Source organism: Euprymna scolopes, chromosome 29, assembly GCF_053919585.1.
Source record: "Euprymna scolopes isolate OS-2025 chromosome 29, ASM5391958v1, whole genome shotgun sequence".
NCBI classification, from domain to species: domain Eukaryota; kingdom Metazoa; phylum Mollusca; class Cephalopoda; order Sepiida; family Sepiolidae; genus Euprymna; species Euprymna scolopes.
The window spans coordinates 48,944,783-48,972,608 of NC_136510.1; the positions used below are offsets into that span (position 1 = coordinate 48,944,783).

The 27,826-nt window shown below is 34.4% G+C and overlaps 1 protein-coding gene across 1 annotated transcript; it reads right to left on the bottom strand.

Moving 5' to 3' along the window:
* Positions 1 to 27,614, bottom strand: LOC145252643 (uncharacterized). Its single transcript, XM_080112379.1, has 2 exons — positions 27,433 to 27,614; positions 1 to 1,653 (listed from the first exon to the last, which is right to left on the bottom strand). Exon 2 carries the CDS (start codon positions 1,633 to 1,635, stop codon positions 1,099 to 1,101), a length of 537 nt encoding a protein of 178 aa, XP_079968505.1. The 5' UTR covers positions 1,636 to 1,653; positions 27,433 to 27,614; the 3' UTR covers positions 1 to 1,098.
* Positions 27,615 to 27,826: the final 212 nt, after the last annotated feature.

Here is a 27,826-nt window from a genome sequence, read left to right on the forward strand (position 1 = left end):
CGTGTGTTGTATATTTTATTGTCACAGTCACTATAATCACATTTTCATAGCAGAAATCTAAGTCGACTGTCTTTTAGGGTGGGTTTGCTTTGGTTTGTTTGTCTAATGGTAAATGAACACTTTGGGTATTTTATTGAACTAAATACAGCAACGATTCATTGTATACAAGGAATTGAACACAAGTTGTTATTTACCCATAACTTAAAGGAAGTTAGGAGTTCATGTCTTTTTCAGTAGTATTAGTGCATAAAGATTATAATAGATCTGAAAATGCTCTCTATACACAAACACTAAAAGGAAGGTAATATTTTGTAAGTTGGTTGTTATTTCCTGCACAGTTAGGTGAAAATCCGGGGTTCATAACTTTCATGATAATATTAATGCATGTATGACAACAATAGATCAGATAGGGTTCGAACTTGGCACTGTTGATTCCATAGTCTACAACAGTATCCATTAGACCAATCGATAATATTACAGTATAGTTAACAGTCAAGAAATCGAAAATAAAAAAAAACATTACAACAAATAACTTCCACCATATATATTAAAATTTAATTTTCTACTGACCCGTATACTTTTAAAGTGAGGAAACTGATTGTAAGACGTATTGTCTCTGATTTTATTATCATTAATTTGACTTGTTGAAACATGAAAAAAAAAATCAAAGAGGACATTGACTTTTTATTGGTGATAGCTAATTCCAGCCTTAAAAAAATAGTAAAACTATTATTTACCTTACCATTAACCCTAGGTCCGTGGGGGTTTGTCACTCAGATTTAGAGTTAGTGCTGAGGTAACTTTTATCTATTTTTTTTTTTTTTTTACTATTTTTAAGAAATGTATCACCAACACCAGAGAATCAAGCAGCCATTTTAATTTTTAAATTAAAAAAACCCAGTAAACTTTAAAACAGTTTTGGAATGTTTAAAGTATACAGATCAGTAGAAGATTAATTTTTAATGCGTTTTATAAAAATGATTTGTATATTTTGTCTTTTATTTATTTTGATTTCATGACTGTTACCTATACTGCAAGATTACCGACCAATGATACCCTCTGCAAACTAAATTTTAAATTTACAAAATCCAAAAATCATCAGTATGTTCCACAATGATCTTGGCAGACTGATTCCTTTTCATGCATAACTTTACCAAAAATCATTCCTGGTTTTATTTCTTGAATAACAACATGATAGTCATTCCCTTCAGGCATTGTCCTATTAGAATTTCTAAATTTCATTTCGTCCTCAGCATATATTAGAGCTTGGACGTACTCTCGGCTATTCTCTCGGCGACTCCTATACAAACGTCTTTTCTTCTTTATATAAATATACCAGGAGATGAAAATGTGAACGATTCCGAACAGGGTTAGGAAAGGACACGCAATGGTCAATGGCTTACTGATGGCTTCATTTAATACCTTCTTGTAGGCGAGAAGGGTGAGGACGATAGCGACGTCACAGGACAGGATTCCAACCAGAGCGAAGAGAGCCCAATCTTCGGATTTCAAAGTCTGTCTTACTTGTGCAAAAAACTCAGCAACCAAAAAATTGTTGCAAAATAATGAGGTCGGTTTGGGGATGGGTCGCGTCGTCGCCGGAAATTGCTGGGTTTTCTGCAGCATGCGTAACATCTTAACCGATGATGTTTTCTACAATAAAGAAAGAATAAAACATTGAGTTATGCATATAAAAATGGCAGTAAAAACTTGTACAAATATCAAATACAGGGTACGGCAGAAATATGTCCCACATTTTAAACTTTTAACTTTATGTTTCTAATGAACTTATGCAAGTACCAATGATGTTTTTATTTAGCTAATAACTTGCCCTTTTTTTTTCAGGTAGCCTTAACAAGTAATATTTTTGAACTGATGTACATTGTGCTTTTACTGTAGAAATGTTTTTGAAAAATGGTGAATCTGTAACTGCAACACAAAGAGCTTTCCAAGTTCATTACAAGTTAGGACGGCATGATGTTGTTCCAGATAGAAAATCAATACAGCTATGGGTTGCAAATTTCAGAGCTACAGGTTCGATACTTGAAAGAAAGCCACCTGGAAGGCCTCGAAGCGCTCAGACACCAGACAGTATTCGAGCTGTGAGTTCAGCTTGCAAACATGCGATTGCTTGATCAAACAGTCAGAATCATTCTACATACTGATATGCAGTTCCATCTATACAAATTAATAATTGCTCAGAAACTGTATGGGTGCGACTGGGAAGATCGCATGTCAAAATGTGGGAGATATTTCTGCCACACCCTGTATCTCATATAACTATAATCACATATACAGTTGTTCTTGTGAAATTATCACAATTAAGTGACGAACCTGCTCAGTACTTTGATGGGTAATCATTTGAGGATACCAGGTGCAGTATGTAAAACCGTGTTCTAGAGGCCTTGCAAACAATGCTGCAGAATCAGAGTCGAAGTTTTAAAAGGATTTGTAAAAATGATAGAATTCAAAGTTCGGGTTAGAGTTGGATTTTTTAATTTCCAAACATCGAACAAACAGATGAAACATTGAAAAACTTTAAAAGAAGTCAAAGTCAAAGTTGGAGTTAAAATCAGATATTTTGGAATTCTAAGAGTTGGAATTTTTAGAATCCTAGGAATCAGAACTGAAGTTACAGTCAGAGTCGAATATTTTAAAGTTCTAGAATCAGAAATTTTTAGAATATTAAGAGTCAGAATTAAAGTTGAAGGATACTTTTCAACATCACAATTTTACGGGGAAGCCAAGGGCCAGCTACCATTCTGTAACTGCAACAAACACAACAAATAATCATGAGCTGTTCGTTGTGATCTGCAACAATCGGATACTGGCTGTCAAAAACAGTTCGATTTAAGATTTTTCAGAGATCAAGCACTAGCAGGAGTATCTTTTTCAGGAGGAGTTCATGATACTGAGGAAGAAATGGATGTCATCCCTCCACTCCTGAGAAATATTCCTATCTTTTATTTTGTGTAAAACACTTTCCACCATTGAAAAAAAATTTGAAAGATTTATTTTTTCAATTAATACTAATTTTAATGTTTAATTTGTGAATTTCATCTTTGGAGATTCCAACATGGATGCCAAAGCATACTTACAAAATTATTTACTTTATTGTTTATTTATAGATCTCACTTTATTGTCAGCTGCAGATATCTTGGAAATAAAGTCGACAAGCGTCTATCAATAACATTTGACGAATTGAATGTTGAGACTATTATATGCTAAACAATTACAGAAATAACTTGCTGAGTATTAGGGAAATTAATTTCAGAAATTGTCCACGGTTGTGTATCAGCAATATACAGGATCCATGGAACAGAGAAGAAAGTTTCTAACATTTTCATAAGATTTTTCAGTGGTGAAAATATCAGAGGATGTTTGCTTACTGTTGATTCATCAGTCATAATTTAGCTAGTGTAATCCATTTTGCATACTGGTTAAAATGTTCACTAATGGTCCAGAAACCAGGATTCAATTATTAGTTGAGTCACATTGCAGACTAGTAATTGGTGCCATCTTGTTAAATACTAAGCAAGATGAGAATGAAGAGTAAATAGAGTAATCCAGAAAAAGGTGTGACAGCCTCCCCTACATCTCGGTGTAGTAACCAATGAAAATGGAGCCTTCGAGTTGCCCTTGACTATGGTCGATTTATTAACATTTTTTTAATTATATAATGCATTGAACTGTGATTTTTTTTTAAAGTGACTCAACATAGGCATTCTAGAATTCTGAAAAATGTTGTTTTTTTTTTTTTTGACAAGGTAGTCACCACTTATCAAGGCCCGGAAGCCACTCGGGGATAAGGGTTATTGTGTGTACAGTACGTTACTGTTGGAGATCTGATAAAGTGTCTTACTTAAGGAGGCGGTTCATCAGGAATTTGTTCACATTGGACTTGAAGACATCCAGGTTGTAGTCAGGTGGGAAACAGGCAACTGGAACAAAGTTCCACAGGCGTGCACTTCGAAAAAAGAAGCTTTGTTCATGGAATCTACGTTTTGATTTAGGCACAGATAAGGAGTGGGGAAAATTTTTGACAGGGGTTTCAGCTAGGCGGGTGTTTATCGTGAAAGATTGGTGGGGGGGGGGGACCAGAGATTGGAATTCAGATGAGCACCTGCTATGGTAACAATGAAACAAAGACAGGCTCGCAACGTCTCTCCTGTGAGAGAGAGGTTGCAAGGAAGAGAAAAGGGCATTCCCCACTAGGCCACGAAGCCTATTTTGTACTCTGTCAAGGCAGGATAGGCTGTTTTTAGCAGCTCTTGCCAAATATGGAGCAGTACTCCATCCTTGGACGTACTTGGCTTTTATACAGATAGAGAATTGCATCAGGGGTGAGATATCTTCTGGAGCGGTAGAAGGATCCTACCATTTTTCCAGCGATCTTGGCAAGTGACTTGATGTACGTATTCCATTTCAGGTCAGGGGTAAAGGTCAAGCTCAGAAGCTTATCAAAACATGGAGCTTCCCCTAGACGAGAGCCACCCATACCAATTGATGCCATATGGGGATCAGAACGTTGATGATGTAAAGATAGGAGCTTGGTTTTAGATGAATTAAAAGTAACCAGCCACCTCCTTCCCCACTGTACCATGCGCTCAAGATCAGAGGAGAGAGAATCTGAGAGAACTTTGTCATTTACAGCCTTTGATGTGTTGCCATAGATGGTCATGTCATCAGCATAGATGTCAACGAATGATTTAAGTATGTGTTTTGGGAGATCATTGATGCATATCAGGAAGAGAGTTGGGCCTAGGATGGACCCCTGAGGGACTCCAGCATTAATATTGATGGCCTCTGATTTCTACCCATCAACTACTACTCTTATGAGCCTATCGGAGAGAAATGATTTTATGATCGAGAAAACATTTCCAGTTATACCGTAGCTGGAAATCTTGTGAAGTAGGCCCTTACGCCATACCTTATCGAAGGCCTTTGATATGTCAAGAGCAATTGCCCTAGAGAGGAAGTCTTTTTCAAGGGATTCGCTAATCCTATGAGATATAATCGTTAGCACATCTGCTGTAGATCTGGCAGAGCGGAAACCATATTGCATGTCGCTAAGAATGTTATTTCTGCTGAGGTGGTTGACTACTTCTCTATTTCATATGGATTCCAGCAGCTTACTCATGACACACAGGAGACTTATTAGTCTGTACTGAGAGGGAGAGAACTTATCACCTGAGTTCTTAAATACAGGACATACTGATGAGGTTTTCCAGGGTGTTGGGAAGCACTTCTCTTTAAGGCAACTCTTAAAGAGTTTTGTAAGTATGGGGGCAAGTTCTAGTTGAAGCTTTTTCAGCACAATGATTGGAATGCTGTCAGGGCCAGTTGCTTTACTGAAATCAAGGTTCTTGATTAGCTTAGCGACATCATGCACAGATATTTGTATGTTGCAGAGCGTGTTGTCCATTATAGGAAGAAATATGGGGAGTTGATGGCCTTCGTCGCATAGGGTAGAATTAGCTGCAAAGTTCTTGGCAAATAGTTTGGCCTTGTCTGATGCTGACGAGATGACCTCAGGTCCATTGATGATGGTTGGGATAGAATGCACGCTTCTGTTCAGGATCGTGTTTGCTATTTGCCAAAACTAGTGGGAACCAAGCCGCTGCTCAGCTACTTTGGATTTAATGGACTGAGCATATAGCTCTCTTGCATTTTTTATTACTATTTTGCAGTGGTTGCTGGCAGTCCTGAAAGCAGCTTTAGTCTCAGTGCATCTATTACGTTGGTAGCTATGGAAAAAGTGATTTCTGTGCACGATGACAGCAACACATTCTGGAGAGAACCATGGCTGGCTGTTAGGTTTTTGTTGGAATTTTGTTTGGATGGTATGAATCGGTCTATGCCTACAATTAGCCATTCGGTCAGGTCTGATACTATGGAGGACACATTTTTTTTAAACATGGAATGCAGTGGTAGATTGGATATAAGTGTATGGAAGCTATCCCAGTCAGCGGTAGAGTATCGATATACAGTATGATGGAGAGATACATCTCCAGACTTATTGCATTTCGTTTTTATCTTAACTGATACAACCGCATGGTTGGAAGATCCCAGAGGAGACAGAACAGAACTTGAAGATAGCTCAGGCGAAGTTGTGAGAAAAAGGTCTAGAAGGCTAGCATACTGACCGGAAGTATCGGGCACTCGGGTGGGTTCGTGGACAATCTAGGTGAGCTCATAGGCAATGGCAAAATCATGACAGAACCTCCCTTCATCATATGTCTTGTTAGAGTGGGTCAGCCATTCCGCATTGTGGACATTGAAGTCACCACAAATGTGGATGTTAGCTGAAGGGTGAGCAGACAGGATGTGGTCAATTTTTTCAGATATACTCTTAAGGATAGTAACTCCACTGTTGTGGGGGCGATAGAGAGCGAATATAAATGCAGTGGTGTAAGCAAGTGCAACTCAGAAGCACATATAAGGTAAATTAGGGTCTTCTCTGGAGATATCCCTACCACACGGAAAGCCATCTTTAATGTAGGCACATATTCCATGTCCATGGCGATCTTGGGGGTCAGACTTAGATGTTAAGTTAGAGTATCCTTTAATTATGAATTCGTCAAGGGAAGCAGTCGACCTAATGCCAGTTTCACTTAGGAAGAATATGTCTGGTTTTGTCTCCTGTAATTGGGTTTCAACCTCTGGAAGGTTGGAACGTAGACCCCTGATGTTAGAGAAGGAGACATAGTAGTAGGGGTCTATGTTTGAGGATGGTGTTCTAGGTTTATACGTGTTATTTTTCTGGAGGTATTTCATGTTGAGGATTGGGATTTGTGGAACAGGTCGACAGACTTGGTTAGAGCAGGACAGAGAGGGAAGGTAAGAGAGAAAAAGAGAGGAAGGTTTTTTTTGTTTTTTTTGTAGCCATGATAAGGTAAAGCCGTAACAATTACCCACTAGTATGGCATCGAGAGGCCCCACTCGAAACTACTGCATGGTCCAGAGTCCATTCACCAAATGGCAATACAGCAGCCCCAGTATTTTGCACCTGCTGATAGGACGGCCTCCTTAGTGGTTAATCCAAGGTTCGGGTCCCTGACTATCTATCTATGTATCTATTTTATATTAAAATTGTTTATTTTTAAATCTTAATTTGGTATCAGCTGTGAAAATGATTTTGTCTGATTTTATAAATCTTAGAGATATTTTTATTTTTATATTTAATTGCTATTTATAAAAATCAGCAAATCGATTTCAGTCTTGAAAGAATGAAAGAAATCATTTAAGCTAACAATCAATTTTTTTCTTCTGACGAATCAATTGTACTGTGGTATTTTTATTTATTCATTTTTTTTCATAGGATTTCAACATTTATCAAGGCCTAAATCCACTCGAGATTAAGGGTTGAATGAGTGTCAGGTGGACGGTAAGAGAGCGCTGTGATGATTGATAATGAAAGATGATTGGGCAGGACAACAAGTAGTTTAAATTAGATTTGAAAACGACCATATTTTAGTAATTTGGGAAGCACTTCCATAATATTGTGTCCCACATGAGCAGTTTTAGGTAAGAAACTTTACTCATGTAAGTTTCGTTTAGTTTTAGGTAGATAGGTAAGTAAGTAGAGAGTGGGAGAGAGAAAGTGCGAGCGAGAGAAAAGAAAACTATTGATAGTGGCTGTAACTATATGAGTTTTTTGTTGTGAATGCTTAACAGAAGGGGCCATAAATTAAAGCTCAGTCGAGCACCTATTAGAAATATACTAAAGTATTAAGCTACAATTTATTTTTAAAATTACATAGTCTTCTCCAGACGACTGTTAATTTGAAACATTGTTAAAGTAATCACTTAAATATAAAAATCAGCAAGGGAATAACTCAGTTAAATTTGGAGAGTATAATAGGAGTTGTCTACCTTAACTTTAACACTGTGCAAACAAAAATTATAAACTAAAATGAGTTTACTGCATCTCGAGAAATAATAACAGTTTTGTCTCTGTTTTAATATTTATACATAAAGCTTCTCTGAAACAAAGAAAAAACAAACAATTTACAAACAATTCAGCAAGTTAAAAGTATACAGGTCGGTAGATAATTAAATTCTATGGAGATACAACATAGACACACAAGATTACTTACAAAATTACTGACTTTATATATCTCACGTTAATGTCAACTGTTTTTGCAGTAATTTATATTGGAAAGTTACATATTTCCGTTCTTTTGATGTTGTCAAAAATTACACTCGCCAACATTTTTTTTACTTTTTGAATGTTGTCATACCTCCACAATTAATTTAGGGTATTTTTGCACTGCTGAATTAAGAAACAACATCCGTTTTTTCTCCATCAGGTCATGTTTTTATGCCAAATTGATTTGAAATTTAAAAAAAGAAATCAGATATTGTGACAAAATCGATTACATTTTTGTGGCATTATCAGCTGATTTTTGTCAACACATATCATCCTAAATATGTTTTTAAGAGAGAAAATGTTTTGCCAACAACATATATTGATTACCTGATAGAAACTTCGATTACTGTAAACTGAATGGTGGGCATTGATAAAGGTAAAGAAATTGCCTGTTGCTTCACCATTGTTTAAACTTCAGAGCTTGAACTTTCGTTTCTTCAAACTCTTGAAATGCTCAGTGAAAGGGAGGTCCCTTCTCATATTCCAACAGTAGTCAACCATCATGACTGTGTCCCAGTGACTGATACCTAGTCTCCATTTCTTTCAGATCTTGATTGAATCTCTCCCCCTGATCGTCACTCATTGAATCCAGGTTCTCAGGAAACCGGTCCATATGTGAAAATAGGTAGTGCATTTTGACGCTCATGTTGCAGTCCAGGTTTCTGAAAGTTTTTATTAACAAGTTCTGCATAGTTTCTAGCCTTATTATTGCAAAGAAAGTTCTATACTACATGCTTCCAGTTCCACTTTGTTGATTGAGTTTTCAAACTCTAGATCTCTGATGAGCTGCCGGATCTGAGGACCGCCAAAGATGCCAGCTTTCAACTTCTCCATGGTCAATCCTGGAAAAGCTTGGTACAAGTAAGTGAAGCAGTCACCATCCTTGTCCAGAACCTTGATGAACTGCTTGATTAAGCCGAGCTTGAGGTGTAGTTGTGGGAAGAATATTCTGTCTGTTATCAGGGTCGTTGATGACATTCCTTTCTTTGGAAGACACCAATTCCTACCACACATGCCAGTCTTTCTTCGTGTAATGCTGAACATGGTGCCCCATCAATTTTTGGAAAATTTCAAGGTTTCATGACTTCAAACCGATTCCTTTTCAACATAATCACCCAGAACTATCAAACCTGAATACATATGAGAATGAGGATAGAGAGGGGGAGGAGAGGACCGAAATATTAAGGAAAATTCTCGCGTGCAGAAAAAAAAATTTACTTCATATAAAAAAGGTAGGACACAAGGCCAGATGTAAATTTGATGAATTCTGTGGAACAAACTGGATTCAAACTTGACATCCAGATTTTCAGTTTGTGCCATTAACCACCTAGCCACCATTGAAACGAACCCACCTTAACCAGCAAATGTTAATCAATAAGAGATAAATGGAAATGCAAGTAGCATAAAAATATAAAAAGAAAATCACGCGAATCCAAGGGAACAGAAACTGCCATAAATTGCTGTTAAATGATATGCTCTAATTGTGCACCTCTGCTTTGCAAGCACACCTGGATACAACTAATTTGGACTCTGGCGGCTCTCTTCACTTCAGGAATGGTCTGAGGATTGATTTCATAGGCATTATCTTTGAGATAAAATCTGGTAGGTTAAGGTCTCTGGTGAATGTAAAATTCATTCAGGATCACACTTCATATTAATGAAACGATCACCAAAGTGTCCCTGCATAATATTCAATGGTGATAAAACAAACACTGTTGGGCATTCATGATTCAAACTTGGTGGACAAGTCAGGAATAGACTATTTTGTTTTTGGTACCAAATATGGTTGCATTGCAGAAAGGATTATAAATTTTATTAATGATTTTTCGAGATGACATTTTTGGTAGGGTCACCCTATGTTATCTATATAAAAATGTAAGATCAGTTTTACCCCTATTCCATCAACCACTATAGTTGTGAGCCTGTATGTGACTAGAGGTTATCCAGTGCACTCTCTATCTCTCTCTCTTTTTAATTTTTGTGTGCATGTTTACTTTCGTTAATCATCTCTTTACCTGATTATCTGTAATACTTATCTCTCATTCAAACTCGAATTCCTCAGTCTGAACAGTCCACCACTCTTAAGCAATTTCAATTATCGCTTTCAAAAATGCCTTTATGATCCCAATATATTTGTAAGATTCTATACACTTTCAAAAGGAATTTTAGTAACAATTCCATTGATGGCATTTTTTGGTGATCACTCTTAGTGGCATAGGATATGAAAAGAAACTGGAATCTTAGGAAGATCTTTATCATTCTAGTAAGTATAGGAGCAACTAAACTCATGCAAAATAATTTTAAAAACTGCCGGGCAAATATACTCAGTGAACCAAGTGCAAGAGAGATTCAAACAATTGCACTTAAAAGGGCGGTTAGAATCTTAAAAAGACCTCTCGGAATATATGAAGATAGAAAGTGAATGTATGACATTCAGCTTGAACAAACTGATAAAAAAAATGAAAAAGAAAATATAAAAAGAAGAGAAGTGGGCATGGAGCAGTGGCCCTAGGTATTGAAATTTATCAGTACTAGGACTTATACTTGAGTATTTATCGAGTTGGCCCCGGGCATCATCATGGGTCTCAACAAACCTCTTGACATCACTGATCATCCTGTAAGTACTTAGGAGTTATCCAGTGTTCTGGCTTGTAGGGTTAATCTTAAACATGTAGTAAGGCTTCTCTCTTATTGGATCAGTTTAATCACATGGTAAAATATTTCAGAAGTAACTTTTTAAAATTTAGAAAATTTAACTGAAAATCTTTGGATAAGTAAAATATAATCGTCCAATGATGTCGTCAGACAATATTAATTTTCAAGTTGCCTAGTCAACGATTGGAACATTTAAATAAGGATATAGGTTTAATTTACTGTTTTGGTATTCTTCTCTTGGAATAGCTTGTTATACATGATAATGCAATAATCTGTAACTAATATACAAGACCAGAGATCAATATTAAATTGCAATATGCTTCTCAACACTGGTGTCAATAAATGGCTTGGAAACTTTTTTTTTTACTAATAGGTCATAACTTATCAAAGTCTGGAGGTCACTCGAGGATAAGAGTTAAAGAGATTGTAAGTTGAACGATAATTGCCACCATGAAAGGATTGGAAATAGTGGATGGGGGAAAAAAACCCAGAAGATTACTTTAGAAGAATGAACAGTACAAGAGGACGGTTTAATATTTGTCCACATTGTGCCACTATTGTCAGCACTGGACAATATCTAATGAACTCCCAGAATCGAAACCTTATGATGGTACACCAACAACAAGAAACAAGAGCCATCATGAAACTGGACAAACATTTTGGACAAGATTGTCTTACAAATCAGACAGAAACACAGAACAAGTTTGCCACGAAAAAAAAAAAGCTCAGAAGAGTCAATAAAAATACACCAAGACCTTCTACAGCAGAAAACTGGAAGAATGGATCAACCAATAGTGTACCAAGTATTTTCTGGGTGAACTACCCCAGGAACATATAGATAAGGAAGGCTCTGTAGAATGTCTGAAAAGATGATCGCTTCACTATAATTAGGAGATGATGATAGTGGCTGCCCATGATCAAGGCTTGACGACCAATGCTTTAAAAAAGATGAGTGACCTCAGCAATAACAAGTGCAAGTTTTGCCATACAGAAGTAGAGAGTGTGTGTCATTTGACATCCAGGTGCTCGACTGAGCTCAATCCTTGGTTTCTCCTTGTAAGATATTTGCAACAAAAATTCATTTTTCTATGACTTTCCTTTCTCCTTCCATGTGTGTAGTATCAGGTAAAATTTCCGGGGATAGGACTCCTTTTCAAAACTCCTTCCTGCTTATTATTATTAGTTGTCTTTAAGTCTAACGTCAATAAATTCTTGTCAAAAACTGTGCTATAAGTAATAACCAGTTCTTACCATTGAATAATGTTAGCACTTCTATATTGTTTGCCATCTGCTGGTTGACAATCATTTCTGTCTCATTAATCTTTATTCTCAGGGCGCTCTTGGCCTTGATAAATGATGACTGAATAATTTAAAAAATAAGTAGGTGCATCGGACTCAAAAAGTGTTTTATTTTTTTATGTATCCTTTAGATGCGGTCTGATAAATTGGGACATTGTCTTTAATGACTAGGTATCTCTCTATATTTACTCCTCTCCTCATGAGGACAGAGTTAGACATAAGGTCGGTTTTTAATCGGGGCGGGGGGGGGGGGGAGGGCTCAGTACTCCAAAAAGAAACTGTTTGGATATGAAAATTAAATTTTTGATAAATATACATACGACACTTGGTTGCTAGCTAAAAGGGGGAAAAACACGATTTACCTTTCTTTGTCTATATTATTGCTTTTCTTCTGTATTCATGTTTTGATTTCCCAATGGAATCTTGCCTGATAGCAAGTTTTCTTGGCTTCCCGCATGTGACTGAACACTCTCTATTTGTATTGCTATCGCTCCTTGGCACCCCTCTGTATACCACCAGTTGACATCGAGCAGAGGTGACAGCTGTATCTTATCATTTAAAGTTCATGGGTAATACACTTTATCATACCTGTAATCTATACTAAAAATGGTGTGTGAGAGAGTGATGTGTGTGTGTGTGTGTGTGTATATATATATATGATGATTGCAACGTCTTGTCAGACGAGTGCCACTCCCTCAGACATTTAAAATCCATGAGCCCAAATGCCTGAGGGAGTATCTATACAAAGATGATGTTACAGAGTCTTAGCTTTGTACGACAGCTAAGTCTCTCTCTCGGTTCAAAATGTTGAGATCCAGCAACAAGCAAGAGCAAGATAGCCAGCAACAAATTAAACTGCAGACCAGCTTAATGCGGGTACTGGTCTCCCGCTTTATGGTTTTTTAAATCAGAGATTTGCTTCTCCTAGAAAGGTTGCCTTCACCACGGCTTACGGGAGCCCTCTCCACCCCAATACACACACACACACACACACACACACACAAATATACACGGTGCTAGTTGGCCGTTGACACAGAAAAAGAGTTCATTCGCCCTATATATATATATATATATATATATATATATATATATATATATAAATATATATATATATATATAAATATATATATATATATATATATATATACACATATTTTAATATTTTTTTACCAAAAAATTTTTATACACTAGTAGGGGGGGGGCGTCTTTGCGCGGTCGTAAAATACGCTTAAATATGATATTTTAATTTGTCCAGACTTCGTACACATTATTATAGAGTCGTGATTTCAGAAGTAAAAATATATATATATATATATATATTTGGGTGCCATCAGCTAAAATCGAAACCAAAAGCAAAACTGTAGGATTCAAAGATGGTGACGTTACCACTGTACCAACGTGACACGCATACGAACTGAATAAAAATTTAAAAAGTAAAAATAAACTAAGATGAATGTATAAAATGTATAACGATTTTTTCAATTTTAACCTATTTTTTATTACTTAAAACTTTTTTAATTGGCTAAAGACCTACAAAAAAGTTCAATCATTTGAGGCTCTTAGCGCCACTCTGCGACTTTTAGTTTCAGAAGAGATGGAGTTTGAAAATATAGAGACAGATGGACATATTGCATTTTATATATTAGACTAGCGGAGTAAGCGCCCATCTTTGCCCGGACGTCAAATATGCTTACATATGATATTTTAATCTGTCCAGATTTCGTATATATTATTATAGAGTCATGCTTTCAAAAGTAAAAAAATAAAGGTATTTGGGTGTGATCAGCAAGAATCGAAACTGAAAGCAAAACTCTAGCATTCAAAGCTGGTGACGTTACCACTGTACCAACATGACACACATATGAACTGGTTAAAAATTAATAAACTAAGATAAATGTACAAAATGTATAACGAGTTGTTCAATTTTGACCCATTTTTGAACCTTTAAAAACTATTTTTACTGGCTAAAGACACATAAAAGAATGGCCCATAAAAAATCCAATCATTTAAGGCCGATCTGTGACTTTTAGAATTAGAAAAGATAGAGTTTGAAAATAATTCGGTAATATTCATATACCAATAAGATCAAAGTCAATATTAACTGACTCAATTAAGCTTCATGATTGTCAGTTTTCATGATCGAGCATATAATATTTTTGCAAAAATCAAGACCTCAAAATATAAAAAATGAACGTCACATGGTGTATTTCGTCATGTGTTACAATTGTTTCTTCCTACTAACTGTGTTCCTCCTACTTATAGCCTTGGTCTTTTCAAGTCTAAATTCAATAGGCCTCGCTTCTCATTGCAATAATCATCTTTCGTTCCTGTTAGCTCTTTACATCAAGTGGCTTCATGCCTTGTCTGGATCAATTTCCATAAAAAATATTCTATGCATGGGCGAATGGTGGTTTTTAGTGACATAGGATGTTGATAGGCGTGAGTAATTTACTAACCCGATATATAGACCCTAGCTTCTTTGCAACAGACTTGGCAATATCTTCTATGTGTTTATTCCAATTCATGTTGCCTATGAGTGCTGGGCCAAGGAGTTTGAAAGTTGGATTCTTGGGAATATATATATATATATATATATATATATATATATATATATATATATATATATATATATATATATATATATGTTCCATTATTCCGTTGTTCTTCTGATTTTCTAAAAATTACTTTATTAGTTTTTCATACATTCTTGCGTTAATTTATATGATCACTTGATGGCGTTGCTGGCTAGCTCTTGAAATACTTAAAATATTAGGTCAAAATGATAAGCTTTTCATTCATCATTGTAAACACGAAACAAAATTTTTCGCATTCGTTGATATAGATATACTAGTAGATGTACCCGGCCGTTGCTTAGTATTAAACGTAACGTTTGATTCCTTAAATGGATTCTACCAAGCTGGCACCATCATTACCAATCATCACAGTGTTTTCTCACCACCTAACTGGCACTCATGGACCCTTATCCTCGAATGGCCCTTTCGCCTTGATAAGCGGCGACTTTTTGTAAAAAACAAAAAAGAAAAGAAAACCAAAAATGCTTATAGGCTATTGAAACAAATACTGATTGTTATTCTTCATTGTAAACATCTAAGACGTGATAACGCACTGTTATTTCTGCATATTAGATAGATTAACACTATCGCTATCACAGGATCACAGGTTTAATAAACCTGGGTCTGGTGTTACCACATACTCCAACAATGAAAATGAAAAGACAGCAAACAAATATAAAAGCCGTGGGCTCAGAAGAAAGATTTGAGTTACGGTCGACAGATTCCTTTGATAACCAACATGAGGGACCAGGTCAGCATCCTGCAAATGTTGGTCCTTCTTATTTCAGCTAAGAGAATACAACGGACCAACTACAGGTAAATAAACACAAATCAAACACCATGCAGACAAAGAAATGTAGGATAAAAGAAATTAGAATACTATTTCCCTGTTCATAAACCTTAGTGAATAAATTTCATGCTTGTGTTCTGGTAGAATTATAATGGACAGAGTACCCCTTCCCGGACGTAAGCGACAAAGAATCGCACGTGTTTTGCATGAAAGCTTGGAAGGTAATTTGCGTAACGGCTATGAGAACTGATAAAAGTACTATAAAGAATAAACGACCATACATCTATAGGATAGCGTGTGTGTGTTATCTATTTTGTGTGTCACGCTTACACCCGAGTGACCGTCGTCGTTTAATTGTTATGGACTTCCATTTCTTTCTTTTTTTTTTTTTTTTTTTTTTTGTAATAAATAATTCTACCAAGAATTCTTGTTTGTGTTTCGGTTTTGATTATAGCTGATGGCACTCAAGTCATTTATTTTTTTTATAAATAATTTTACCAAGAAATCTTCATAAGTTTTGGCTTCGGTTTCGATTATAACTGAAGGAACTTATATATATATAACTATTTCATTTATTCACATAAATTTACTATACGAAAGTATAGATTTATGCGTAAACTTTAAGTATTTACTTCAAAAGTGCTCAATACGTAGGTAGAGCTAGTTAGTAATTTATAAAATATATATGGCGATTAAGCTACACTGAATATTCTGCGTTTCATCCAACTATAGGATTCGTCAGGCTTATGCGCGAATTCTGTCGTTGCTTCTTGTTTTTATACATGTTGAGGATTACTAGTTGGCCAATCAGCTTTCTAGTATCCACCGCGCCCCTTCCTACCAGCCAATGGGCATGCATTTTATCAAACAAAGGATCTGTTTTAGAGCTAGGTTAGTGGTTTTAGGTGGCCGTTCTGCTTCTTTTTTTTTTTATATACATATAAATATACCTATGTGTACACAATAATGCACACACATATATATATATATATATATATATATATATATATATATATATATATATATATATATATGCGTGTGATCGTTATTCATGTTTATTTAATTTATTTATTTGTTTGTTTTCTATTGTTATTGTTAGTTTTAAAGCTATTTTGTATCGCTATCCTAGATTAAGTTTTATTTTGTGAACACAGTTGTTTGCTATTTCCTGCCTACAGTTTAATAGATTTTGAGGTTCTTTAAAGTACAGGATAGAAAATTTTTCATGGAGGCATAATTTACATGGGTCGTCTAAATGTCTGCATGTGGTAGCTTGTCTTATTATTTTCCATTCGACTACCGGCGAATGTCCGCTTTCTTTGAGTTCCCAGTATTTATTCGCTAGTGTTGTTTTTATACGGTGTTTTTTATTTTTGAATGTGCTTTTGTGGTCATAGTATCGGGTTTTGAAATCTAAGGAAGTCATGCCTATATAATATTTTTTGTTATTCGCCATATATATTTTATAAATTACTATATATATATATATATATATATATATATATATATATACACACACACACACACACACATTTTTTTTCATAAGTTTTGGTTTCGGTTTTGGTTTCGATTCAAGCTGATGCACCCAAATCATAGATATATTTTTTTATTTTTGAAATCGCAACTATATAATACATAAAAATCGATAGAACATTAACTCTATAATGATATATATGAAATCTTCAAGAATTAAAATATCATATTTAAGCGTACTTTGAAACCGGGTATCCCTGCTAGCTTAGATAAATACTTTTGCAGTTTTAACAAAAGAGCCACAATAATATCAGAGCGTCTCCATTTACGCTGAACATCCACAGAATGATCCACATCAATATATTACATATGAAAGAGTCGGCTGTGGAATTTTCACAGGCCCCGCTAGTTGAGATATTACATCAATACTTACCAAATAGACAAAGAAAGAGAAAATAAAGAGAAGAGAAAAAAGATAGGAAATGAAGAAGAAGAAGAAGAAGAAGAAGAAGAAGAAGAAGAAGAAGAAGAAGAAGAAGAAGAAGAAGGTGTAAACAGGTGAAATTGATCAGTGGTGATCTACTAGACAAGATCAAATATACTGCGTTTTTATTGTCTCGATGTCATTTGCGGTCGAATTGTTTCTTATGACTTTTTTTCTCGTGAAGTTTTTAGAATAAATTATCTGCATTTTTTAATCCGATTTAATGGAGTGCTGGTAAAAAAATACCTGAGTTTGAAGACAAATTCGAAACATCGTAGCTAATATTAGACATAACAGTTTTAAATATTTATTAAACTAAACTACCTAATACTACATGGAACGCATATACATTTCAAAAGTAAAAGAAAAGTATTTGGATGCCATCAGCTAAAATCGAAACCGAGAGCAAAACTGTAGCATTCAAAGCTGGTGACGTTACCACTGTCACAACCTGATACGCATATGAACTGAATAAAAATAAAAAATAAAAAATAAACTACAGATGAATGTACAAAATGTATAACGCTTTTTAAAATTTTGACCCATTTTTAAACCCTTAACAACTATTTTAACCGGCTAAAGACCCATAAAAGAACAGTCCGTCAAAAAGTCAATCATTTGAGGCCCCTAGCGCCGCTCTGCGACTTTTAGTTTCGGAGGAGATAGAGTTTGAAAATATGGAGACAGACTGGCATATAACCTTTTATATTAGATTAGATTTTATATTAGATTAGATTTTATATTAGATTAGATTAGATTATTACTAAAAGAAAAAAAAAAAAGGAATAAAAATACCTATTTTAAGTTTTGACATAAATGTTTGTGCGCACTGTACGCGCACACGACGTTATTTTGACACTGTAATTATCACGAGTTCATTTCTTTTTCAAAACCAAAACTGTGAGTCACTAAAACTGTTTTTAAAAAGTGCATACGTAGTTTGTATCCGTTTTTTTTTTAAATAAAATAATCAATAAAAAAAAACAAGACAAAGACTGAATTTCGTAAACTATAGTTTTAAGCTTTTAAAGAAAAGGTTAATCGGTTCTTATGTAGTCAATTGCAGTTTCAGTGACTTCATTAGAAAAGGATTGTTTATTGTTTTTAATCTTTTTAATTTTATCTTTTATGCTAACGACTTGCCACTCGTCAAGTGAATGACTTACGTCAGATTTGGTTGCATAAAAAATGGTTGGATCATTCTATCGTTCCAGAAGTATCTCACTCATTTGCTTTTTCAACGATTATTTATTACTCGTCTATCTACAATTACTGTTAAAAAATATTCCATTTTTTTTTTCTCTGTGTACCTGGAGCTAAGCGAAACTTTTATAAGCAGTGTTTCTTTCAAATAACTACTCGTTTGTGGAACGCAATACTGACGAGATATAATTTTTTCATAAAAACCAGTCTTCTGGTAGCAATAAATTAAAGAAAAAAGGGGGGAATGTACAATAAAAGGGAGAGGAATCAAATAATAAAAAAAGAAGCAAATAAAAACTCATAAGTCAAATAGGCTCGAACAACTAGACTTTGGAATTCCCTATCTGCTGCCTGCTTCCCTGGCAGTACTGATATGCAGAAGTTTAAATGTGTAAGCTGTTAATTTTTCTGGACATGGCCCCAAATAGTGGCCCCTTTACGTCCAAGTGGCGATATGCGTTGTAAGGGGTGAACATGAGTAAAAAAAAAAACTAGATCCGCAAGGTGTATTAACTTAGTCACAATTTTATTGAAGGGATAAAAGGCATTGCTTTTATTTCCCAAAGCAAGGGTTACAAATTAACCAGGTAATAATTACGAAAATAATTCCCCCCCCCCATATACACAAAACATACGTAAAAAGAGCGGCCTTTAATTGAAGAGACAATTCAATTAGTTATCGCTCGGAGCAATATTAACAACAGTTGGAGAAAAACAATGACAAGAAAATTGCTTACTTGAAATAAGGCTGAAACGCAAAAAAAAAAAAAAAAAAAAAATACAATAAGAATTAAAAAGTCCCTTATAAAAGTATTTTAAAAGTCTTCCCTCACAGTCTTTTTCTTTTCTGATACTTCTTCATATCAGTCATTCTTTTTCTTTTAAAAATAGAACCTTCAAAAGGTACGTATTATTATAGGCTACCGGTAATACAAAAATAACTTTATAAATGGTCCTTTTTATTCAAAAAGAACATTTCATTCTAACTGTTTCGCATTTAAACTATCTTCTCTGACTCTTTTTTCCATCTTGTTGATAAATTTGTTGACTGAGGGGGGATTTTTAGGAAAGGTAATTGCTTTACCATCCTAATAAAATATATTTTAAGGACAAAGCACAAAAGAACAATAAACTTCTTTTTAACAATAACAATTTTAAATATTTATTGGTTGCAGGAACTGGCAGGCCAGACTGCGAAAAAGGAAGAAGGAACAGAAAGTTCTTTTTGGGGTCGTTGTCGGTCAGTCAGTACTGTGTCGTTCCCAGGTAATAGCAGTTCTCTCCAGTGGAGGCCGTCAATGCTAGAGCAAGATGCCTAGTGGACAGGGAACGAGAGAAGAGGTATTGCTCGGTTGAAGGTCCGGTCCTGACTGATTGACGTTCCCTCAAGACTTTAGGGAGCAGATGAATCAATGTGCCCTGTTAGTTGATAGGTCAGACTGTGGCCGAAGAACTCAGAGGGGGGTATTGATTCACCAGAGAAAATAGTTCTCTGTAACTGCTACGTCACCCCCTGCTTAGGCGGAAAGCCGACAGAGAAGAAACGTAGCCGTCACTAAGAACAGAAATAGTACAATTAGTTTACAATTTTTTTTATGTGAAAAAATGTTCTTGCTTTTCTGTGAAAAGCTGGTTTTCATGCAGAAGAAAAATACGTTATTTCTTTGGGGAAGAAAAATGTCTTTCTTGTGGACAAAGTCATATGTTTTTAGTTTTTTTTAATTACATTTTTCACCCCAAACAAGGCAAATTGCCACTTTGGTGTAGGGGGCTACTATCCGGAGCAACAACTACTGGGGTACTATGTAGGGATTTGGGCAGCAAGATGTCGGTTCACGTTACACTTGAACTTCTGCACGTCAGTACTGTTGGGGAAGCAGGGACCTGGAATGGAATTCCAGAGTCTAGCGGTTCTGGGGAAGAAACTATTGGAGTAAAAAGATCTTTTACATCTAGGGATCTCTACAGTGTGGGGGTGGGATCTAGCAGCCTGTCGGGTTTGTCGAGGGTGCTCACGTAGTGGGGGCACAAGTGATTGCAGTTCGTCAGAGAATTCACCACTAAAATACTTGTAGAAAAGGCAGAGGGATGCAACATTTCGTCGATGGGACAGAGGCTGAAGCTTAGATGCCAGTTCAGGGCCTATCAGGTTTGCGACTCTCTTTTGAACCTTGTCAAGGAGCGAGAGACTAGTAGCAGATGCACCAGCCCAGATGTGGCAGCAATACTCCATACATGGGCGAATGGTGGCCTTATAGAGGTACAGGATACTTTCGGGTGTTAGTAGTTTTCTAGCACGGTAAAGAGAGCCCACCTTTCTTGCAGCGGCCCTGGCAATGCCTTCAATGTAATTGTTCCAACTCATGTTTCCTGTGAACGTTAGGCCAAGGAGTTTGAAAGATGGACTCTCAGATAAAGAGTCGTTGGCCATTGCTATGGGTGGTAGAGAGGGTTTCTTGTAATTATTGAATGAAACTAGTTTAGTCTTGGCAGCATTGAACGTGACCAACCACTTTTGTCCCCATTCCACTACAGATTGGAGGTCTTCCTCTAGTGTTTCTGCCATTTCTTTAGAAATGTGTTCATTCGTCTTCCTGTCATGCCTGCCATAGAGTGTAGTGTCATCAGCATATATACCCATCTCAGAGGCAATTTTGTCGGGGAGGTCATTTATGAATATCAGGAACAATAGAGGTCCAAGGATGGAACCTTGGGGCACCCCCGCATTTATATCATATTGTTTAGATGTACGACCGTCGAGGACAACCTGGATTTTTCTCTTGTCCAAGAAGGATTTAATTATGTTAAGTATTCTACCAGTGATACCGTATGATCTAATTTTCCTGAGGAGACCCTCATGCCATACCCTGTCAAAAGCCTTAGATATATCTAGAGCTACCGCTCTGCCCTCCCCCGCTTTGTCCAGTGAATGGTATATACGTTCTGAGATCACAGTTAGGATGTCTGCTGTGGAACGGGCTTGTCTAAATCCATATTGTTTGTCAGTCAGTAGTTTAGCATCTGTAAGATGATGGACTAGAGCATGGTTAATTATGGTCTCAAATATTTTGGCAAAAAGTGGGAGGAGGCTAATGGGGCGATAATTTGATGGGTCTGTCCTTTCGCCAGAATTCTTGAATACTGGTACAACAGAAGCAGTTTTCCAACAGCCCGGAAAGCAAGCTTCATTAAGGCATTTGTTGTAAAGTTTGGAGAGAACTGGAGCTACTTCGGCTGAGCACTTTTTTAATAGCACAGCTGGGATAAGATCGGGTCCACATGCTTTTGAAGTGTCAAGGTTTTTTATGATAGCATGCACCTGAGCAGGGGTGGTTTTCAGATCGTCTAGCATGGCATCTGTCCGCATAGAAAAGTCAGGTAGTGGGTGGTTGGAAGGGTCCAGTGTGGAGTTGGAGGCAAACCGACTGGCAAGCATGGAGTTAATTAGTATGTCTATAAACGGTATTTTATTGTTTATATTATGTTATATGGTAAATTATAGATGGAAGTTTAGTTCGAGTGTTTCTTTTAGTTTTGTTATTTCGTTTATATTTTTGGATAATATAAATATATCATCTACATATCGTATAGATACACACACTACATTGGGAAGACGTCTCACGGGACATCAGAACACCTCCAGTGCTATTTGCAAACACCTCGAACAAGAACATAACATAATAAACACCACCTCCAAACAACACAAAGAACTTTTAAAAAATAACACTAACATATTAAAAACTTGCAATAATTACCAACGACTAACAATGCTAGAAGCATTAATAATAAAAAGTAAAAACCCAACCATTAATAAAATAAACTTTGACAACAGCAGCCGAATTCTCCACCTATTCTAACAAGATAAAGGTGAAGAGGAAGGAAAGAAAAAAAATCAAATTAGGCGAAACTACACATAGTAAATTAGTAATAAAAACAGTAAAACGACAGAGAACAAATCAATTAATAAGTAGGATGCACAGGAAGAACAACCCTGACGATGGTCAATCGAGACCGAAAACGTTCGGTAAACTAGGGGACTTTATAAGAACTTTGGATCCCACAACAAAAATACTTGTACGAAAACAATAAAAATTCGAAAGAAAGATCATAAAAAGAAGAACGAAGATCCTCTTCAATAAAATATGCGCGAATGTATGTATATATATATACATATATATATATATATATATATATATATATATATATATATATATGCATATATATGTATATATAAATATATATGCGTATATATGTATATATGTGTATATACATATGTATATATGTATATATATACAAATATATATACATATATATATGTATATATATGTGTGTATATATATTTATATATATGTATATATATGTGTATATATATTTATATATATGTATATATATGTATATACATATTCATATATATATGTATATATATATTTATATATATGTATATATATTTGTATATATATATTTATATATATATTTATATATATATGTATATATATATATATTTATATATATATACATGTATATATATATGTTCATATATGTATGTATATATATTTATATATATGCATGTATATATATATTTATATATGTGTGTATATATATATTTATATATGTGTGTATATATATATTTATATACGTATATATATATATATATATATATATATATATATATATATATATATATATATATATATATATACGTATATATATATTTAATTTTTTATTCATCCAGCCTTGACAGACGTGTTTTTAAATATTCTCTCCAGTACTTTTCTTTTAATGATTTGGAATTCATTCCATTTGCGCTTTTTCCAAGGAACTCTGCCTTTTGGATTATTTTGGACCATTTGGAATTTACCTATCGGATTGAAATTTTAAATTCTACCGTTTTGGATTTTACCATTTTTGGATTTTGACCCTTCACCGGACTGTCCATTCATGTGAAATCTTTTTATTTTTATTTTTCTTTTTCTTTTGCCTCCTGTTCCCCTTACCTCACCCTTTTTTTAACCAAGTAAGATCTGTGACTTACTTGTAGTTTCATTAAGTACTTTTATATGCAAAATCCGATCCTCCATTTTGCTAATTCCTGCCCTCTGATGAGAAGGATAGTATTTCTTCGAAACTCCGCGGATTAAGGACTATCCACTTATCTTGTGTTTCCTTTTTTAAAATTAAATATGTTTTTAACTCTTTTTCAAGATGTCTTTTAACATGTTTTATTAATCATTTGTTCATAATATATATATATTTATATATACGTATATATATTTATATATACGTATATATATATATTTATATATACGTATATATACATTTATATATACGTATATATATATATATATATATATATATATATATATACAAAAAGTAACATCGTTTTCATGCTTCAAAAAACCTCATAACCTTTTAATCATTATATATATATATATATATATATATATATATATATATATATATATATATATATATATATATATATATATAAAGCTGAACGTCAGTGCTTGTGTCTGGTCACGAATAGGATCCTATATGGTTGACTATTATAGAAAACTGATCGCATATAATGATAGAAGATGTATCGAGACACAGGAATGGGTATTTTTGGTCTGGCATAATGATGATTCATTAAAATTGTGGGGTCTGCGTACGCGCCTGGACCATAAAGTATGGAAATAAAAAATTAAAAAATTAAAAAAACGTTTACAAACGTTTTTGATATAGATGTACATATTAATACTTTGATAAGTATGTTTTAACTTAAATAGGGATGATATAATAAAATTGTGGGGTTTGCGTTCGCGCCTGGCCTCCATAGAATGGAAATAGGCATAAATAAAGACTTTTCATATCTATCTGCGTAAGTATACTTTGATAATTAATTATGTTTCAGTTTGAAGAAATATGGTATAATAAAATGATGGGGTGTTCGTTCGCGCCTGACCTCCATAGAATGGAAATACGTCACAAAGTTTAACAAAGTCCACAGGATATTGTGATAAGTGTTTCAGTGTGAACAGGTATGGTACAATAAATTATGGGGTTTATCTATTTTATTTTTACTTTCATCATATTTTGCTTTGGTTTTGACGCCCTCAAATTCGAACCTATCTCTTTACAACCCTTCCTTTTCATAACCTATCATATTTTCATAAATCAGAATCCATTTTCTGTAGGCTGTTTTTGAACCCAGTCAACAACAGGTACTTTTGCTAGTGTATATATATATATATATATATATATATATATATATATATATATATATATATATATATATATATAATATTCTAAATTTCATTATGTCTATATAATTGAGAATTCGATAACCGTCAGTATAAAGTAACTTAATTTGTAAACTTCAAAATTACCAGTTTTTGTAATCGAGCATTCATATTTTAACAAAATCAAGACAACAAAGATTGGATTGATAGCAACAAGTAGTGTATTTGCATTGTTTCTTACAATTGTTTCGCGACCATTTGGACAATTTCACACCTCATATCGTTTGAAAATATTCACAAGAACGGTCTCTCTTATTTATATATATATATATATATATATATATATATATATATATATATATATATATATATATATATATACTATAATGATCATTAAATACCTACAGACACTAGTGTTTCATACTTTCGGGAATCAGCAGTGCAGGGTGTCACGATCCAAAATCTCTGGCGTTGATGGGGTGAAGACTAAAACTGGCTGCTATGGTTTCAAATGATCTGAAATTACAACAAAGGGAGACTTGATTCCAAATATTTTTCATATGTTATATCTCCCCTATTTTTGGAATAGGGTACAATTATGAAAATTTCCACTATCAAATAATCTGTATACACTGTGAAATTTACTTTATGTATGAAAACCACAGAGGGGAGATATAACATATGAGAAATATTTGGAATTAAGTCTTGCCTTGCTGTTTATTCAGATCATTTGAAACTATGGCAGCAAGTATTAATCTCCTCTCTGTCAGGGCCAGAGGTTTTGGGGAAATATCAGATATTTTGTAATTCATATGCAAAACTAGGAAAACAAATGACTATGATTGAAACATTTCGTGACTATAAAAAAGTGCCAAAAAATAGTCTCAGGATGATGGATTATCCCCTAAAGGGCAAATGTCACATAACCTACTACACAATTCAGATCATTAACTTTCCAACTAGCCTTCATTTGTTAAATTCTGATCAAAAGTTGCTGAGATTTTGAACTTATAAAATTGACAAAAACAGGTGGAATATCTATGGATATATCTATACTGGTAGCCAAATTGAATATTGAAATGCTTATATATTTGGTTCTTTGGGACGAAACTATATGAAAATTTGCGGGCTTTTTGGAGATTATAATACTATACTATGGTTAAAATTTTTATGACAATTGGAAAAAAATAACCTATATTTTCAACCAATAAAATATGCCCAAATTTGCCCACATTTGTATATATAGTATCCTACAAGCCATCTTCAGTTTTGCTGCTTCGGTTGTGTCTCCTTTGGCCTTGCCAAGCCACTAATACACACACACACACACACACACACACACAGAGAGAGAGAGAGAGAGAGAGAGAGAGAGAGAGAGAGAGAGAGAGAGAGAGAGAGATACATATACTCCTATAAATTGTTTCTTTTTTTTGTTGTGTATTGATATTCATATTAAACCTTTTTTTCTATTCATTTAAAAAGAAAATACAACTTTGTTATACATGGGTCGTGGAATTGCATTCATTTGCAAAATATATAGCTAATTTTTATATTCTTTTAAACATTCATTTTAATTAATTCCCTATTAGTTTTTGCGTGTTTTTATGGGGTGATCATCTTTAGTTAACTATTACGTGTAATTATATTCATGCAGACTTCTACATAATTTATACTTGCGTAATATTTGCGTAAAAAGTTTATAGTAAACACAAAGCATATTTTTTATATATTTATGTATGCGTATACCAAACTCCTCTGTCAGTTTTTTGTCTACAGACATGAAACTTAATGTATAGGGCATTCGAACCCATGCAAAAGAAACTATATAGCTATTTTAGCCGGGGGAAATCTGTGCAAATGTGTGAAAATTAAAAAAATGAAATTTGTCAGATGGAGGTTGAACGACGACATTACGAATATGCATGCGTAACATAATAGCTATGGGTTCATGCTTTAATTGTTAACCTTGCAGCAAACATATCTTCATAGCTCAGGCATTAACGTCAAAGGAAAAAGTAAATCGTAAGCTAAACGTTTTGATTCCGATTTTTAGTGGTGACGCACCAGTCAATTTTTTTTTTTTTTACTTTTTAAATCATTGCTATATATTGGGTCCAATATAATATAATAATAAATACGAAATCTGCATTAATCAAAATATAATACATAAGCGTATTTTACAACCGGGCAATGTCGGGCAACCTGCTAGTATATATATATATATATATATATATATATATATATATATATATATATATATATATATATATATATATTATACACATACAATCTTTTCAAACTGGTATTATTTTTTATGCACTGTATATTTAAATTATTGCGGATGTTCGTACTAGCGCGAGCCCTCATTCGTATGCTATGGGTTCATTGCACCCATTCTGCTACTGGGTGCATTATTCACTGAAATATATTTCGGTTTCATCTGTATAAGACATAATCCGCTACAAACATTTGTTTCTTCTTAGATGTATAATTTTTCGTTAAGAAAAAGGTTTGCAAATGAGAGTATTCAATTTTCTCCGAAGAAACAATGACAGTTGTTGAACGTTAGAAAATTTACTCACTTGAATTGGCTCCTGTCTTGGAGATGTGATAAGTTTACCAATATAAATATCGCAGAAAATAGCGATTTGTCTGACCCATTCGCTTAAACCGACGATAAAACGAGCGTAATAATTAAATCGTTCGTTTTTAGAGAATATCCTTTTTTGCACCAAGCTGAAACCATTGTGGACACCATTTTTTTTTTAAACTAACACTTCACTTTCATGAAATTTTTGGATAGGTTCCATTATTTGTTTCTTGCCAACAATCGGCAAGATATTGAATACGAGCCAGTTAGATTTTACTAAAAGAAAACAGTCGACTGCTGCTTCTCTGTAAATCTTTTTTTTTTTAAATGTTTTCGTGTGTAACAGATGTCAAATTAATGAGTATGTATGTTCGGCCTTGACTGTT